The sequence below is a fragment of the Pogona vitticeps genome, chromosome 8, assembly GCF_051106095.1.
Source record: "Pogona vitticeps strain Pit_001003342236 chromosome 8, PviZW2.1, whole genome shotgun sequence".
Classification (NCBI taxonomy): Eukaryota; Metazoa; Chordata; class Lepidosauria; order Squamata; family Agamidae; genus Pogona; species Pogona vitticeps.
Window position 1 is genome coordinate 11203792 of NC_135790.1, and position 19821 is coordinate 11223612.

The 19821-nt window shown below is 40.7% G+C and overlaps 1 protein-coding gene across 1 annotated transcript in view; it reads right to left on the minus strand.

Annotated features, from left to right (window-relative positions):
- KCNU1 (potassium calcium-activated channel subfamily U member 1) overlaps positions 1 to 19821 on the minus strand; it is a 138379-nt gene that overhangs the window by 19262 nt on the left and 99296 nt on the right. The window contains exons 22-23 of the mRNA XM_078379691.1: positions 4961 to 5041; positions 410 to 543 (exon numbers count right to left, since the gene is read on the minus strand). Of these exons, the coding sequence (XP_078235817.1) occupies positions 410 to 543; positions 4961 to 5041 (215 nt within the window). The remainder of the gene's footprint in view (positions 1 to 409; positions 544 to 4960; positions 5042 to 19821) is intronic.

Here is a 19821-nt window from a genome sequence, read left to right on the forward strand (position 1 = left end):
AGGGGATCAAATTTCCTATGTGGATTCATAAAGGTTTTTCTACATTTGCTTTAAGCTTCCTCGATCAAGTTGAAAATACAATTTTATATACATTGATCAATTTCTATCATGGTGGATAAAAATCAATGATTTTTAAAAAATGATTTCAAGCATGGCTTTTTAAAAATGATTTCAAGCATGAAAAATGATTTTTTTTTATTTCAGTTGTAAAAATCCACCTTTTAAAATTTAAATCAGATTCAAATCATGATTTAAATTGATTTGATTTAAATTAAATCCATCCTAACTTGCATTTCTGTCCGTATTTATAATGCTGGAGAAGAATGCAAATACAATGAAAGCAAGTTTACAAATCATTTTCATAGCATTTGAACAAGACATCCAGTAGGGACTTCTATGAAGGACTTACAGTGCATAATAAAGAATCCAAGAAGCTGTCTGAAAATATTGTTCCTTGAGAAACATGTGATGGTGAGTTTTCGGTTAAATCATCAGTTTTACCTGCACCGCTCTGTTCAAAGAATTGTGCATTTGAAGCTATTTCTGTAAGGCAACAGAATACAAACAAACAAAAACAGAAGTTCAAGCTACTTGCAGATCCCAGGATTGTCCCCAGTCAGTCTATAATATGAATAATGAAACCCAAAATTCGTCATTGGTGTAGAGTGTGCAACTTTGTGTCCAAAAAATGTACCTGCTTAAGGATGCTATCTGGTTCATTAGGTAAGGATAGAATGAATACTCCCTGAATTGTTTGTTCTTTTTGATTTAGGTTCCCATGCCAATCGGAGATGAGGGGAGACATAGTCCAGTACATGTACATCTGGAGCGCACCAGAATATGAAAAGTTACATTCACTACATTTCATTAAAAATGTAGTGAATTTTTAATCTTATCTTATTCACATATATAATAATACCAGGCCCGTTTAACACCTCCTTTAACACATGCACTTGAAATAGTGAAATTTCTAGAAAATTTGAAAGCAATTTTTCAGAATTTATTATAGAGGAAACAGGTTGGAGAAAATGAACTATAAGTAAAAAAATAAACTATTAGAAGGCGAGAGTATAATGTGGATTAATGGGATTTAGTTAAATCATTGGATGAGAGAACTGGAAAATCAAAATGGCAAATGGCAGGACTTAATGAAGTTTGAAGAAATTATAACTGAAAGGGGAAAAAATGAGCCAATGAAAGGGATTGTGGCTAAAATTTATATTGTCAGGGGCAGAAAATCATCATGGATCTCTTAAAACATTATGGGAAACAGATTTAGTACCAGCACATGGATTAGTATAAGGAAAAAAAGAATTTTAAAATCCATGTCTGTGAGAGTGAAAATGATTAGAAATTGATTTGGATTTTGTTTTTGATTTTGTTAATTATGCTTCTTGAGTTGTGGTAAGGTATGTGTAATTTTTTTTTTTTGTCTTTTTATGTTGCGTTTGTATAGTGTTGATTTTCAAAATACAAAATAAAATAAAATGCAAAGTATCTTATCTTTTCCACATATATAAGACTACCAGGTCCATTTCTGGGCATCTCAGTTTAAGAAGGATTTCAACAAGTTGTAATGTGTCCAGAAGGGGGTGACCAAGATAGGAAGAGGTCTGGAAACCAAGTTCTATCTGGAACAATTCAGTAAGTTGGGAGCCGAAGAGACAACTAAGAGGTCATGTGGCAGTGTTAGTAATGAAAAGTATTAATTTCAGCAACATGCAACATCATCATTGCCAAGCTGGGGAACTTAAACTTTCACCTCTGTTGGGCAGAACAAATAAAGCTGCCTTATATGGAGGAAGATTCTTGGCTTATCTAGCTCAGCGCTGTTGACAGTGACTGTTGGGGGCTCTTCAATATTTTAGGAAAGGTTCATTGTCAGTTCTACACTGGACACAAAGGAGTAAAACTACATGCAAAGTGGTCTGCCTATCAGCTATGGATCTTCCCTAGTCTCCTGGGATCACATATTTTAATATTATTAAGTACGATAGAATCACATGATATATGAAAGTGGCAGGCACAATATTTGGATAAGATAAAAACAAATCAGCTGAAAAACATTGTTCCTTGGATGATGCGGACTGAAGTAGCCCAACACCATCTCCACCCTGAACCTATGTAGCTTATATCACAGATAGACAAACACATAGGTAAATGGGGAAATGGCAGAATTTGATGTCTGCCAAATGAATAGAATTTGATATCATGGGATCGTAGAGGATCTGTGAAGGACCCAAAAGGTCAGGGTATCCAGCTTCCTCCGGCAGAAGGACATCTATAGCATCATCTCCAGTGAAGGAGGGTTCACTGCATTCTGAGGTTATCCCTTCTATTCTTATAAAGCTCTTACTGTTGGGAAGTTCTTCCCAATATCAACTGAACTCTCCTGTAATCTCAAACCACTAGTTCAAATCCTACTGCCTGGAGCTGTGAAAAAAGCTTGTTCCGTCTTCCATGTGACAGGTCTGGGGGGGGAGGCATCGTCAAATGTTTGAAGATAGCTAGGATATAACCTCTCAAGTTTCTCCAGATACATCCATCTCCCTCCATCTTTCCACATATAGCTAGGTTTCCAGACTCTTAGTCTTGACACTCTCTAGATATGTTCCAACTTGTTAATAACCTTCTTAAACTATGATGCTCCAAACTGGGCACCGTACTCCAACTGTGATCCAACCAAAGCAAAATAGAACAGTACTATTATTTTCCATAATCTAGACATTGTATTTCTGTTCATGTAGAATTGCATGAACTTTTTTTTTTACTGCTACATACCACTGTTGACTCATGTGGTCTACTTGAGACCCTAAATCTATTTCAGGCATTATCCGTATTACATTTGTTCATCTGACTTTTCATTTTCCCTTATTGAAATAGATTTTGTTTTTGGTTTTTTTCGGCCCTGTTCTCTGATCTGTCAAGGTCCTCTTGAATCCTGATTTGGCCTTCTAAAATATTAGCTATCCCTTTTAGTATGACGTAACCCACAGATCTGATGAACATCTCCTCTGCTCCTTCATTCAAACCATTTTAAAAATGGTCTCCACAACATCTGGCCTAAGACAGAACCTTTTGAGGCCTCTAGTCCTCACAGGCCTCACCTGTTCTTGAAGAATTTTCAAAGATTATAAATGGAGGCTTTGTTATGACATCTGAAGGTTCCTTTAATACCCTTCAATGTAGTTCATCTGGCCCTGGAGACTTGAATGCATTTAAGATACTGTAGATAGGTGTTCCCATCACCACTTGAGCATTGGTGTCCTCACTGCAATTCACAGGGGACCAAGAGTAGAAGAAAACCTGATTTTATTCTGTGTGATCCATTCCTAGCTACTGACAAAGCTCACTCACATCAAGGTGTGTTGTGCAGAGAGTGTGGGGATAGACCTGATGCATGCAGGTGCTTGGGCTGTTTGGGTCAAGAAGTGTGGCATGGCAGCAGAGTGGCTTGTGAGCCTTCCTGTTGCATTAGTCCTGACGGCAGCATTAGAAGGCTTGGGACAAGGCCCCCTTATAGGCAAGTGCTCTGCAACTCCCAGCAACAGCTGAAGGCCTGGAAAACTCCCCACATGTCATATGTGCTATAGGTAAGGTTGCCCAGGGCAGCAAACAATGCGGCTGCTGCTTGAATTTTGCTGTCTGCTGACCATCCAAAAATGTTTCTTTCTTCAGTTATGTGTTACCATATTCCTTGATTCACCAGGTCCTATGTGCGTTCAGGGCTTACTTACTAGGCATCCTCTTGTGCCCATTAATATGATTTACTGGTCCCGAAGCAGTTCTGGATCCCTCTCCTAGCCTTGCCTGTTCCAACTCAGTGACAGCAAAATGACCTGTGTCTTGCTTTCAGATTTAGCCTGAAAATCTCAAGGAATGATATGCCACAGGATTGCCCATTTTACCCAGATTGGGCAAGCACACAGCTGATCTGGTGAGTCTTCTGATTGAAATAAATAGTATTTCCCTTTGAATTACAGTCATTATGTCAAAAGGTGCCCTCATAGCTGTCTATTAGCATATGTAAATGTTATGTAAATCCAGGACCCCTTTTCTACCACACCCCCATAATGCACTTTCTTTTCTTCTATACATGTGCTACACCTGGGCCTTCATTAAAGCCCCATTTCCTTCTCCAAGATACATTCTGGCCAGAACATAGAAAAGTTACTTTTCAGATTATTACCGGTATTTCTAGAGGCCCCCACTTGGCGTGACTGATGCCTATACCAGTCAGCAAATTTTAGGAGCTGTAGCCAAAATTTCAGAAGCCCAAACCCTAATCTGGGAGGAATGAAAAAGGGACTTTGCTGGAGGTGAGGAAATATTTTTCACCTGATGTTGAGGAACTGCTACTCCCATTATCCACCGTCAAGCTTGCTAAAGCTGATGGAAGGTGAAATTCAAAACATCTGGTGAGCTTTGTTTCACAAACCTGAATCATGCTTATTTAGTATACTAGCCAACCCTCAGAGGGATTTGGGCTTGGCTAATATAAAAAGTCCATTCTTTCCAAACAAGGGGACTCATTTCCAATTCCTCTTCATTATGAAACCCAGTATTATCATAAGTTTTAACCACTATGAAGCATTGAAAGAGCCAAGAACATGCCCTGAAAAGCTCAGTAATACATAAAAACTTAAAAGCACTTCCAAATCATCGAGAACCATCCATGTGGATAGCCCCTATTCCTTGAAGGGGAAAAAAATAGTCTTCTCGAGATGAAAAAGTTTTGTTTTCGTTCCATGCTGGGCCTTTGTAACATACTTATTCTCCTGATCAGCTATCGAGAGTTCTTCAAAGCCACTGAATTAACATTTAAGTCAAACCTTTTAATGTTTCCTGGACACGGCATGCTGTCACTTTCCATCTTTGAATTCTAAAGAGGACTGGGAGTAAATAAATAATGCAGTAGACATACCGCTTTGGTGAAATTTGTTCCCAGAGAAGAACTTACTCAGCTCGGTGATTATAGGGATCCTTTTGGAGAGAGCCTGTGGTGCTTGATTCCCAGATGCCTCTCCAGTGACCACCTCGGCTGTTCTTGCAAGGAAGGTGAGGGAGGGAAAAAGAAAAAAAATAGCAAAAAAGCAAAGCGTGCTGCTTATATACCACTTCATAACACTTCAAGCACTCTCTGGGCGGTTTACAAGTTAATTATGCAGGCTGCACACTGCCCGCCCCCAGCAAGCTGGGTACCCATTTTACCGACCTCGGAAGGATAGAAGGCTGAGTCAACCTTGAGTCGACTACCTGGGATTGAACCCTGGGTTGTGAGCACAGCTTTGGCTGCAATACAGCAGTTTAACCACTATGCCATGAGTGAGTTCAGAAACTGTCAAAAAGCACTTTTTTGGATACCATTATTGCTGAAGACAGAAAAAACACATCCTTTTGTTCTGTATTGTTTTTCCAAGCTTAATTATATTGAAAAGTTTATGGCATTACAAATGGAAACCTTTCCCTCCAGCTGTTCCTTTAAATCACAATGATATCAATCACATCCTTTGTTGAAAAGGATGTGTTCAGTCTGCATTTGTAAGCAAACTGATGATTATTGCCCTTCCCTAATTAATATGTTGATCAGAATACAGTTTTTCTTCAGACTGCAAAGTTCTTAGCTCAATACACATATGGGGGGGCAATGAAAATAAAAATACATGGAATACAGGGAAATACATGGAATAGACTTGTGGCTGGAGGATTCTAGGGATTTGAATCAAGAAGGCTACTTTTCCAGGTTCTGGCACTATCAGAGGGCACATACGGACTAGCCTTTTTGGTGGGGGCTGGTGTGATCTAAATATGGTCAGTTGAGGTTGGGGGATGAGTTATATGCCAATTGGTGTGATCCTGGTGTTCAAATGTAAAGGCTGCATGTAAATTCTCAAAACTTGGGGGTGTGAATGAAAAATGGGAATTCTGTAAGCCACACCAAAGCTTCCGATGCCTTCATCTTTCTTTGGACAATCAAAGTCCTGCAAGAATTAATTAATTGTTGAGATAGCCTGTCTCATAATGAATGGGTAAATTGGCAAGACTTCCTAATATCTCTAGAGGGCTATGGGTCCTGTACACCCACAGCTTTCCTCCAGTTTACCATTCCATGCCCTTCTCGTGTTCCCTTTTTTGTGTCTGCTGACATCAGGTGTTAGAACAGCAAGGGCGACAGATGATGGTGAGACTTGGTCATCCTTTGTGAAATGCAATATTTATTTTCACTCTCAAAAGGAAACATCCTGCTGTTGTCCCAGGACCCACTGAATTAAAGCATAAAATCCATAATATTCATATTTTCTGTTGGGTGTGTGTGCAAAACCCCTCCGGAATATACTTTTAATATATTATCCCTCTTCTCTTTAAATTCATCAGATTTTTCTCTCAAGTCAAGATTTCCAAATCCTTGATAAATATAATGTGCTGGCAATCCAGTCCATTCTAGATCCTGTAAACAGTATTCTAATTGTGTATCTGGAGGATTGTATGAAATAAGAAAAATAATGGTGAAAATGATTGGCATAATTTATTTTTATTGTTGATTGCAACATGCGGTATGTATTGCTCTGTTTATGTGTCTTTGAATATGAAAATCAAATCAAGACTTAATGTTCCCTTTCTTGATTTAAATCCAGGAAAGCATTTACTACATTTAGTTCTCCATCCAAAATGCTAATGAAGAAAACAAGGTCAGACTACTAAGGTGGTAATAAATTGGATTAAAAATTGAATTGGCTGTATAAGCAGGAATTTGGGTGGTATTAAACATGTTGCTAGGATATTTATGTCACAAGATAAAAGAATTAAAAAGAGGTTTTGGAGTATTTGTAGACAAATACTATTCTACAGGATACAGGGGAAACGTTAATGCAATAGTTAATCCAATTTATATGTCAACGAAGCCTACGGTAGTCACACAGTGAATTAGAAAGATGAACCAAGGAGATGAAAGTGTTTTATACATGCTATAAGAAGTTACTACTGAAGGCAGAAGAGCTGTGCACTCCTCAACGTCAAATATTATCAATTAATATTAGCTATTCTATGGGTTTTAATTACATCAAAGTGCCCATGCAACTGACTAAAGTCAATTTTAGTGGGATAAAATGAAATAAAAAATGCAACTGCACCCAGTAAGGATTGATGAGGATTCTACTGTTTCTGAAAACAAAAACAAAACACAAAAACAAAATAAGTAGCATATAAGAAAATTATATGAGAAGGGAAAGTGGTATCAACCTCAGCTCAGCAGTACTCAAACTTTAGAATTAAATATTTTTGGTTAATTGAACTAGATCAGAAACTCTCAACCAACAAGGACTGAAGGTTAAAAGATATTTTTAAAAAGAATAGAGAAGCTCACTTGTTTAAGCTGAGAGGTTACTGTTTTGGGCTTTATGGCTGAGGTTGATCTTACTCCATCGTAGCAGACCTTTGGGTACCTATATCCTGTCACTGGTTCAATCATTCCACCCATCTTGTCACTTTGCCATTGTCTGGTAATTAAGAAAAAAATTACATAGTAAAGAGTATCCTGAATGTTGACAACACCAATAGCAGCAGTCAAGATGGTTTACAGAATGTCCTCTTATGGTTATTACCGTTCACAAAGTGAAACCAAACAAAGGAAAATCCCAGAAGCAGACTACTTTTTTAATCAGTTAACCACTTCTCACCCAAACAAAAAGCATTGTCAGAGCTGTTTTTAGACAAGTGTGAAGCGAGTATCCTGTAGAGACCCCCTTCACTGCTGCCATGGGTATTATCCACATTCCGGCTGCCTTTTGCTATGTAAAGTTTGACATCCTTTTTCCTGCTGTCAACATGGGCATGATACTGTGTAGCAATATTGAGCCATTTCCTTGCATTCTGAATTGTGAATATAGAAGCACAATATCCCACATGCATAAACCAGAGGTTTCCTTGAAGAATTGAATTTTTTAAATTCTATGAAAAGTCTATGCCAAAAGACAGTAGCTAGAAACAGAGTGAATTCAACACTAAGTGAGAAGAGAAAGTTTTTGATAGAGAGAACACTGAAACTTCATTTACACAGATGATGAGGGGCAAGAAAGAAGAGTATTCACAGGAAAGCCAGTAAATTCAATTGGAAAAATAAGGGTGAAAGCGGTTGAATAAGTTATGGTTCAGCTTTGGTAAGCACAGCCTTGCCAATACAAGGGGTGCAATGTATTATTTTCTCCTTCTCCACCCTTCATTTGCTGACTGCTCCTTATAGCCATTTATTGCTGTATTTCTGTGCTAGATCTGAGAAAGACAAAGAGACTGACTTGCAGGAATAAGGAATGTCTTTATTTCCAAAAACCAGGGAGAAATTTAAATAGGGTTAATTTATGACAACTACTGGCCACTGATAGATCTATCTTATAAAATCTATTTGGCAGATCAAGCACCTCCAACCCTATTGTATTATTTGATTCAAAATACAATGAACTAAATCCAATTGTTAGCAGATGTAGGCAATAAACGTGACTTGTAATGTCAAGACTACTGGAAATAGTTTGGACAGTTCTGAAGTCAGGCCCGTTGCTGCTAAATGCCAGATCATGGTGGGGGTGGTTGGTGGGTGGAGCCATCCAGGACTTGATCTTGCATGAGCATGCCAACCTGGGTTGCATTACAGAGAACTTGGTTGGATGAGGCTGGGGGTATTAATTTTACTCAGCTGTGTCCACCAGGGGTTTCTGTGCAGTAGGAGGCAAGAACTGTTGAGTCAGCTTTGTCAGGACTGTCTCAGAACTTCATGTCCTCCATGATCATCATGGGTCTGTCCCAAATGGTATCTTGCCTCCATTCATACTGCAGGGCACACTTTAGAACTGGTTTTCTGTTCTGGGGTTAATGTTGGTGATCTGGATGTGGAAGAACTCTCTGCAGTTCCATTGTCATGAACAGATCATTACCTGGTATGGTTTAGATTCACTGGAACTCAGAGACTCTGCAGTGGTGGGGAAATGATTAAGATAATCTACTCCAGGAGGTACGATGGTTTCCTGATGGCTCTTGAGGAATTTCCTGTAACCACCAGGGATGATTCTGTTGAGGCCCTGGTTTGGTCACCTTGGTGGATCACCTATGCCAGGAATTGGACAGGGGGAATGTGTCCCTGTAGGTTCTGCTAGGCCTCTCAGTGGCATTTGATAAGATCAACCATGGTATCCTTCTTGGCTGTCTCTCTGGGACGGGACTTGGAGGCACTGTTATAGGGTTGCTTCAGTCCTTCCTGGAGGGGAGAACTCAGAAGGTGCTGCTGGGGAACTCCTGTTCAACAGTCTGGTCTTTGGCCTGTGGTGTCCTTCTGGGTTCTGTTTTGTCTTCATGTTGTAGATGTTATTTCACATCTACATGAAACCACTGGGAGAGGTTGTCTGGAGTTTTGGAGTTTGGTGTCAAGTATGTGAATGACACCAACTTTATCTTTTCTTTCCATTGAAATCCAATGAAGCAGTTTCACTTTTAGGTCAGTATCTGGCATCGGTAATGGACTGGATGAAGGTGAATAAACTGAAACTCAATCCAGACAAAACAGAGGTGCTTCTGGTTAGTTGAAAGGCAGGTCCCAGAATGGTATCTTGTGCTGGGTGGGATTGCACTCCCTCTGAGAACACAGGTGCACAGCTTGGAGGTGCTTCTAGATGTGTCTCTTTACCTGGATGCCCAGTTTTTTTGGGGGGGGCAAGAGTGCCTTTGCACAGGTAAAAACCTGTTCTTGCAGAGATCTGATTTGGCCACAGGGACACATACCTTAGTTATATCTTGGCTGGATTACTGTAAAGCACTCTATGTGTGGCTGCCTTTGGAAACTGTTCAGGAACTTCAGTAGGTTCAAAATGCAACAGCCAGATAACTGAGTCTTGACACAATCCCCCTGTTATGGCAGGTTCACAGGTTCATGGCTGCCAATCCATTTCCAGGCAGAATTCAAAGTGCTGGTTTTAACCTGCAAAGTGGCCTGAGTCCAAGCTATCTCAAAGAACGCGTCTCCGTTTATGAGCCTGCCTGGGTATTAAGATCATCAGGAGAGGCCTTTCCCTCAGTCCCACCAACCTCACAGGGGTGTTTGATGGGGACATGGGAGAAGGTATTCTCTGTTACTGCTCCTTTGGAACTCCCTTCCACTGGAAGCCAGACTGGCCCCATATTTGCCATCCTTCCACAAGCAGGAAAAGACTTTTCTCTTCAAGCAAGCTGTCAAAGAGGGGTTTTAAAACAGTTTGTAATTTTTGTTGGCTTTTAAATTTGCTTTACTAAGGATTTTATATAACATTTTTAATATACTGTTTATTTAATTCTCTTCTTTATGTTTTATTAACTGACTCTTTTTAGCTTTCAAATAATGGCCTTTTTTTAATGATGTAAGCTGCCTGGGGTCCTTTTTTAGGAATAAGGAAGGATAAAAATATTTTAAATAAATAAATTCCTTCGTTCATTCAGTGTAGTCTCGTTTACACTAAAAAATTGATTAAGCTGAAGAGATGTTGAATGGAAACAAATCTTTAAAAGTTAATGCTCAGCTTGGAGACGTTTCGTTGTAAGTCTTTGAGTCCTACAATCAGCATGGCCTCTCCCCATGTTGGGGTATTCCTAGAGATGTTCAAAAAGTAACTTTGCAGAGGTCTGGGTAACAGTAATATAGATCCACATAAAAATTAGGATTTTCTGAGGTCACCAGCGGTTATTTCAGCCTACTGTTTCCCATGGAATAAAAAATTAGGTTTCTCGGTATTGCTCTAATTAGTACCCTGTCATGTTATGTTGCAAGCAGGTTGGCAAACCTAGGTACTGAACTAAATAATCTGTGGCATAATCTAAACATACAACAGTAATTAAGCCTGACAACTTAATATGCTACTGCAGTTCAAATATACAGTAGAAATGCACAATTAAGTAATCTTTTGTAATAGCACCCTGCCATGATGACATATTTCAGGTATAAGCCTGTGTACTGTTTGGGAGCAAAAATATTGACATAAAAATACCCAGCCTGTGACTGGCTCATATTCTAATTAAAGCCAAGTTGCATCGGTGATTTCCCTGGACAGTTTCTTCATGCTGCTCTCGACAGAAAGGCTTGCAGGCAGTTGGCTGAGGGAGGATGGCAGGAGAATAGGGAGAAGGAAGTAGCAGAGGTAGAGACGCCTGGATGGGCAGAGACAGAAGAGGTGCAGAAGGGAGAAGGGAAGGCGGCGGTTTCCATGGGGCAGCACTTGCTTGTCACCTCAGGCAGCAAGAGTCTCGATGTCTCGGATTGTTAGATCCTGGAGACTGTTATCACCACAGTGACAATCTTGCGTGCCACTCTGCAACATGTCAGCAAACATGGCTGGAAGCAGAATGCTGGGACAGGTGGGCCTTTAGAGTGACACTTTTCTTCAACCCTCCTCTTTTTCTTGTCATTTGCTCTTGACACCACACAAGATGACAGCAAAGTAACTTAGAGCAGAGTTTTCCCTGTAACCAGTTAATTTTGAGGTAATAATGAGCTATTACAGCTTTACTTGTTTGGTGCAGCTGGTTAAAACCTAAGGTATCATGAGTAATACTTACTTATGTTCAATAATCAGCATTGTAAAGTAATAAGGAAAGTGGTTGTTGTGGGTTTTTCAGGCTCTTTGGCCGTGTTCTGAAGGTTGTTCTTCCTAACGTTCCGCCAGTCTCTGTGGCTGGCATCTTCAGAGGACAGGAGTCAGAAGATGTCAGCCACAGAGACTGGCGAAACGTTAGGAAGAACAACCTTCAGAACACGGCCAAAGAGCCTGAAAACCCCACAACAACCGTTAGATCCCAGCCATGAAAGCCTTCGTGAATACATTAATAAGGAAAGTATTAATACTAACTTTTAAAGGCATCATAAAGTATTTTATAAAATTTATGCTATTGTTTTATTGGATGGCAAAAAAATATTATTTGATTTTGTCTTTTGCACTTTATATTTCCAAGGTAAACTACTGGAACTGACCACTGCTTCCTGCCTTTTTCTGATTTGTTGCCAATGACAATGCAACTTGTTAATAATGCACAGCATAGCAAATTACCCTCACAATAACAGCAATCCGGCTGCCAAGAACTAATGAGTGATGCAATGAGTTCTTTTTAAATATCTTAAGCTCTGATGAAGTGCAGACTGAAGAGCATCTATAGTGGTGTCCTCCCAGTCCTCAGTGCCTCAGGTATCTCCTGAGGTAGCCACCTCATGGGGCCTGACCTGGCCTTTAGGTGAGATTGATGCACATATTCATTTGAAGATACAGGTCTGGTGCCAGGATGTGCAGTTCTGTCCCCAGAAATTTCTTCTGTGCAGAGAAATTTCTAGAATGTCTGATTATCTGTCTAATATATACCTCCTGATGCTAACACAACCACAGCTTTGAGTTGTTTGTTAACTGCTATCAGCAAACAGCAGCAGGCCTACCCAGATGGAGTGCTGGTGGTAGCAGGTGATTTCAATCAAGCCAATTTAAAGACCGTCCTCCCTAACTTTTATCAGTATATGGACTGTCCCACTAGAGGGGAAAATACCTTGGATCAGGTATATTGTAACATCATGCATGGATATAAGACGAAGCCATTGCCTAGCTTGGGACAGTCAGATCATATATCTCTTTTTTTGATTCCATCGTACAGACCCCTTGTTAAAAGAATCAGACCATCAATTAGAGAAATACAAGTGTGGCCAGTGGATGCAACTGAGCAACTTCAAGATTGCTTTAGGAGCACTGATTGGACACTGTTTGAGGAGGACAATGTTGATACTTATGCCTCGACAGTACTGTTTTATATCAAAAGCTGCATCGATGTTATTGCTACAACAAGACAAGTACGAGTGTTTTCTAACAACAAGCCTTGGCTAAATAGAGAAGTGCGCCTTTTATTAAAAGCCAGAAATGCTGCTTTTCATTCTGGTGATGAACTACAGTATAGAGAAGCCAGAGCTAAACTGAAAAGGGGCATTAGGGATGCCAAAGCTATGTACAGCCAGAGAATTGAACAACACCTTGAAAGTTCTGACACTCGCCGAGTGTGGCACGGCCTACGACAAATCACTGGTCAGAGTAACAAAAACAGTCTGTGTAGCAGCAGTGATTTTTTGGCTGAGCAGTTAAATCAATTTTTCAGCCGTTTTGAGGTGGAAACAGGAACAACCATTATTCCAGCACCTACTGTCCATAATACATCACTAGAATCTACCATCGACAGACAACCACTAGTACTGCAGATTTCAGATGTGAGACGCGCTTTCCAGAATATTAATATTCGAAAGGCAGCTGGACCAGATGGAATCATGGGACGAGTTGTCAGGGGCTGTGCTGCAGAATTAGCTGGAGTTTTTACGGATATTTTCAATCTATCCTTGTTGCAGTGTTCTGTCCCCACTTGCCTGAAGACATCTATTATAGTGCCAGTCCCAAAGCAGTCAGCTGTGGTATCTCCCAATGATTATAGACCAGTAGCTTTAACATCTGTTATTATGAAATGTTTTGAGAGATTGGTGCTGGATTACATTAAGGCTAGTCTTCCACCTTCTTTGGATCCATGGCAATTTGCATACAGGAGAAATAGATCTACTGATGATGCTGTGTCCATCGTACTCCATACTGTATTGAGCCACTTAGAACAACAGGGAACTTATGCGAGGCTGTTGTTTGTGGATTATAGCTCTGCTTTTAACACCATTCTACCAAATAGGTTGTTTTTAAAAATGATCAACCTGGGATTACCTCAGGAGATCTGCATGTGGATAAAGGATTTTCTGACAGATAGGCCACAGTCAGTAAGGATGGGATCCCACCATTCTTCTACCCTGGTACTAAGTACAGGAGCTCCCCAGGGCTGCGTGCTGAGTCCCTTCCTCTATTCCCTGTACACACATGATTGCACCCCACTATATAACACCAATGCAATTATTAAATTTGCGGATGATACGACAGTGGTGGGACTCATAAATAAGAACAATGAGTCTGCTTATAGAAAGGAAGTACAAAGATTGATACTATGGTGTAAAGAAAATCATCTCACACTTAACATCAAAAAAACTAAAGAACTCATAATTGATTTTAGGAGGAAGAGAAATGTACATTTACCACTGCACATAAACGGTGAGGAAGTGGAGAGAGTTGGTAGTTTTAAATTTCTGGGTACTTACATCTCAGAGGACCTCTCATGGACTATAAATGCCAACATGCTAATAAAGAAGGCACAGAAGAGGCTGTATTTCCTGAGAATGCTCGGGAAGTTAAATTTATCACAGCATTTACTTCTGTCCTACTACCGTAGCACCATTGAGAGTGTCCTAACTTATGGCATTCTGGCATGGTTTGGGAGTAGCTCTGTAGCGGACAAAAAAGCTCTACAGAGAACCATTAAAATTGCCCAGAATATCATCGGGCTCCAGCTACCAACCCTGGATGACATCTTCACATCCCGCTGTCTGAGGAAGTCACACAGCATCCTGAGAGACTCTTCCCATCCTGCTTATAACTTTTTTGAACTGTTACCGTCTGGCAGAAGATATAGAACAATTAAGACTCGGACCACACGTTTTCTAAATAGTTTTTATCCTAGAGCTATAATTGCAATTAATAATGAGCTTAAAGACCACCAGTAGTGAATAATTAGTTGGACTCTGTTACTTGGCCTGAGGTGTAGATGTTTGTATTTTTAGTGGGGGACTTCTAGTGGGTGGGGAGTGTTTGGGGAATGTTATGTGTGTGCATGTGTCTGGTCTCTGGGTGTCTGTGAATTTCGTTGTATGGTATACTGTGTATATACTTACAATGACAATAAATTATATTATATTATATTATATTATATTATATTATATTATATTATATTATATTATATTATAATACAATATAATATGAACCCTTAAAAAAAAGGTTTTCCCATATACTCATTCCTCCATAGGATGCAGACCTCACATTTCCTGATTTCTCCCCAGAACTCAAATTATTCAAGAGAGCTACATTCTGAGTTTATATCACATTCATGAAACACACACATACACACTTTTTGGCAAAGTTTTTGATGTGAAACAAAGAGGCTTTATCTACTGTGGCAAAGTTTAAAATAACAACTGAATGGGAGCAGCAGGGTGGCAGTATGTCAAAACAACTCAAAAACTGGTCTGTCAGCAGCTGAGAAGCATTGTATTTAAGAGGCAGGTTTTTAATTGTCTTTACTTTTTTAAAAAAAAATATCCAATACACAAGCAGCTTCTTGGTCTAACTGAAAAGCATATTAATAGTGCGATCCTAGGCACATGGCTTTTTCAGAAGGAAGCCCCATAGTGTTCAGTATGGCCTACTGCTGGGAAAGTGGGTGAAATGTTGCAGCCCAAATCTGCTTCGAACTCCTACAACTTTTACACTTGCTGCCCGTGCTCAGGAAATGATGGCTTTTGTACTTATTTCCCCCCTTTTTTTCATAGTTTAACTTTCTCTGTGGGTAACAATGTGGAAAAATCTTTGACAGGAATGTGTCACCTCCTGAGAATCTTTTTGTCATTGATGAACAGTTAAAGGACTCCTAAGCAGGTTCACCAATATATGCACACAGCATCAAACTTATTGTTTACCTCCTACTACAAAGCTACTTTAGCAATATGATAAATCATCCATGATGGCAGCTCCAGAAGCAATATCATCCTTTTATCTAGAAATAGAGCAAAACTCCACTCCCCCAAGTTCTGCTCTGCCTCTTAGATAACATTCCTCCACTAGAAGTGGTATAAATATACCAGATGGGCGGGATATAAATCCAATAAATAAATAAATAGAAATGGAAAATAAATTTGCTGCACTAGCATCTCCCTATGAAATGCTGCCCCAGCTTGAGCTATAGACGATGCCTCAATAATCCTGCTTTATACATCCACACATTTCCAAGGACTACATGACATTCCACCAAGAGAAAAATTGGTGTATAACCCTTCATACATTTGAAAAGTGATCTCAGCTAAAAATGCATATGTTTGAAAAATGGCACCTACATGCTTGAGTCAGTGGAGAAAAATGAGTTATCAATTTGCACATTAGGGAAAACGCATACAAACTGCATACATCTAGAAAAATGCATGCCAATATATTCATGAATATCTGTGTTGGAAGGGAAGAAATCTTGCAACCCAGTACAGAACTTGGACAGGTTGAGAATGGCAGCAGGATTCTGGGGAACACAAAGAAAATTAAGCTGTCCGATTTTCACAATCCTATCACTTACTGAGATGACACTGAGTTATTGCACCAAACTGCATAAGAGATTGCTAAATGTGCAATTATTCTCATCACTCTTTTTCTGTTAAAAAAAGAAAGACACCAAAAAATGCAATCAGGACTATCCTGCCATGCAAAAATCTTCCAGTTGCACTCAGGGGAGGGTTTGTGTGACTAATGAAGATGGAAGGACAGGTTTCTTACTTGTAACTATGGTTCTTCAAGTGGTCAGCTATGAATTCACACATTTAGATTTCTCTGTGCCTATATGAAGACCTTCAGCAAACATTATAGAGCCTAAAAAGAAGTGTGTTAAACCAGTGCTTCTTAACCTTTGTTGCTCAGGTATTTTTGAACTGCAGCTCCCAGAAACCTCAGCCAGCAGAGCTGATGGTGAAGGCTTCTGGGAGTTGCAGTCCAAAAACATCTGAGTAACAAAGGTTAAGAACCAGTGTGTTAAACCACACTCCTGCTCTGCTCCCTGATACCCATCCTCAGTTTCCCTCATCCACAAACTGGCAGGAAAAAAAAAATAACAACCCTAAGCAGTAACATGGCAGATTAAGGGAAGGATGGGTGGGTTGTATGAATTCACAGATGACCACTTGAAAAGCTATAGTTGCAAAAAGTGACATCTTCTTCTTTGTGGTCTTTGTGAATCACACATTTGGTTGTCAGGCAAGCTCACTTACTAGCTGGTGGGATGTCATGTTAGAACAGAAGAGAGTAGCATCTTACTTTGCTCTGATGTCCAGTCTGTAGTGATTGACAAACATTAAATGTTGGGTCCATGTTGCTGCTTTTCAAATGTCTTTAATCTGGATGCCTTTCAGGAAGACTATAAAGGCAGCTACAACTCTGGTTTCAGGAAAGTAGGCACCAGTTCATTTGCCATCTGGTAGGTATTTACAATCCATTTAGATAAACATTGAGATGTCACATATTCACTCTTCTTGGATCCTGATGAATAGTATGTAAGATTTCCAGAACTGCTTAGTTCCAGACAAGTAAAAGGCTAGGACTCTGTGGAGGTCTAGCGTATGAAGTGTTCCTTCTATGTACAAGGTGTTACATACAGCACTGATGTTACCTGTCTGTCATGGGTTTGGAGGGAAAGTTCCATCCTATGGGGAGTGGAAGGCGGGACATCAGGAGGAGGGGCTGTACTGTATATATATGTGAAGCGTGTGTGGAGAAGTTTAGAAGCTGAGAAGAAGAAGCAGCAGCTGGGAAGAAGAAGCTGGTGTGGGAGTCTGTGTGTCAGACAGGGTACTACTGTGTGTCAGTCAGTACCAACCTGATAGGTTCAGGTGTCTGTTGGTTAGCCAGAACTGATAGGTTCAGGGTCTGTGCTTCAAGTTAAGTGTTCTGTGTGAACCAAACTGTGTGCATGTATGAATGAGACTAAGCCACGTTACTATATCTTATTCACTTGATCATTTTATTTTCCCTGTGTGTTGTATTTAAATAAACCTTATTCTTTTATTTGTTGAAAATCCATCCCTGGTCTGTGTGACTTCTTATAGGGAATGGTTGGTGGCAGCTTAGTTAACGTGTGGCATATCCCAGTAGGTCTGGGTTTGTCACATTGATTGGTGTCCAGCGTGTGGGATACGACTGGTCCAGTTGTCCAGTGGTACAGCAAAGCCTTGGCAAGTGTGCCCAGAGCAAGGGGGGTCTAGTCAGGGACAATCTGAGAGCGCGTAGGTAATCTTCTAGGTGTGCCTCACGGGGAGGTGCACTAGTAGAAGAACGTGTAACCTCAGATTGGGGGCTAGATTAGGGAGCTCTGAGGCAGCCTGTTTTGGCGGGAAAAAGCTGAGGCAAAACTGTAAAGTAGAAGTGATTTAGCCTGCCTGCTGAGAGGCCCAGCAGAGGGGGGTAGACTCTAGCTCGCAACTGTTGCAAGTTAGTGCTGAAGGACAGCAGCAATCTATAGAGAAAGCTGGTTCTGAGGCAAAAGAAAAAAAAAGTGGTCGCTTTATTTGGAGGCTTGACTTTTGAAAGCAGCCTGTTCTGGGGGGGGGGTTATGCCCTTGACTCGAAGCCAAATGGCAGAAATGGGTGAAGTGAAAGACCCCCAGGTTGACCAAGGTTCTGAGGATGAATTTGGCTCAGTGCAGGGTGACAGCACAGGAGAGCAGAACCCAGAACTCAGAAAATTACTCCTAGCCCAACAGCATGAACTGAGGGTGAGGGAAATGGAGGAAAGATTAGAGAGAGAAAGAAGGGAAGAAAGGGAAAGGCAATTTGAAATGGAGCAAAGGGAAAGAGAGAAACAAAGGCAATTTGAATTGGAATTGCAGAGAGAGAAAATGGCGTTTGAATTAAGAAAATTGGAACTGATGAATCAGAACAATAATAACAATAGGGATTCTGAGGGAGGCCAATTGTCTAAAGCTGACCTGAAGAAATTCCCTATGTACCACAAGGGAGATTGTCCTGAGGTGTTCTTTTCCCTAGTGGAAAGAGCGTTTGTGGACTTCTCAGTAAGGGAAACTGAGAAGATGACCATCATGCGATCTTTAATCAGTGGCAGCCTTGCTGAAGTTTATTCAGAGATGCCACAGGAACTGATGAAAGATTTTGCAGAGTTTAAAAAACTGGTGTTTGCAAGACATGGGATAAATGCGGAACAGCTGAGGCAAAGATTCAGGTCAATCACCAAGAAACCAGAGCAGACTTTTACCCAAGTGGGGGCCCAATTGGTGAGGCTGCTAGAGAAATGGCTATCTCAGGAGGGGACAGAGACCTTTCAGCAGCTCAAAGACTTGATAGCGCTGGAACAGTTCTATTCAGTCCTGCATGGGGAACTGAAATTCCAGGTGAGGGAAAGGAAACCGAAATCTGTGGCAGAAGCAGCCGAGATCGCAGATTTTATTTCCCAAATAAGAAAGCCCTTGGGTGAGGGGAAAGTGATGGGGAAACCTAAAGAAACCTACAGCAAGTACTCTCAGGGACCAGGGAAAAGCCAGCAAGGGAGAGGGGCCCATGGTGAAGGGAAGCCCTCAGACATGAAACCAAGACCTCAGATTTTGGAGGGAAAACCAAAACAAGATGAGAAAGACTCAAAATATAGCAGAAAATGTTATTTCTGTCAGGGAAAGGGCCATCTAATCTCAGAGTGTGAGAAATTAAAGCAGCTAAAAGGAATTGTGCCTCAGGATTCGAGTGGAACCAAGCCAAAAGCTGTGTTCTGTGTCCAGAAAGAGCAAGGCTCATTGTCACTGAGGGAGCCTGTTGCCATGGCTACTCAATCTGGAACAGTTACATCTGCTGATCAGGCTGAGGAAAATGGTCCTCTTGTGGAGGTCAAGCGATGCTTGCTCGTGAGAACAGATTCTCAGTTGTTTGAAACCGCAGGGGTGGACGTAGGAATACTTGACCATCAGTATCGGGGGCTGAGGGACACTTGTTCCCAGGTGACCCTGTGCCATCCAGATATTATTCCTAGGGAGTATGTAATCCCAAATGAGAGCATAAAGGTGGCAGGGATTGAGGGGCAGGTGATCTCACTGCCAGTAGCAGAGGTACCTGTGAACTTTCAAGGCTGGAGGGGAGTTTGGCGGCTAGCGATTTCATCGACTCT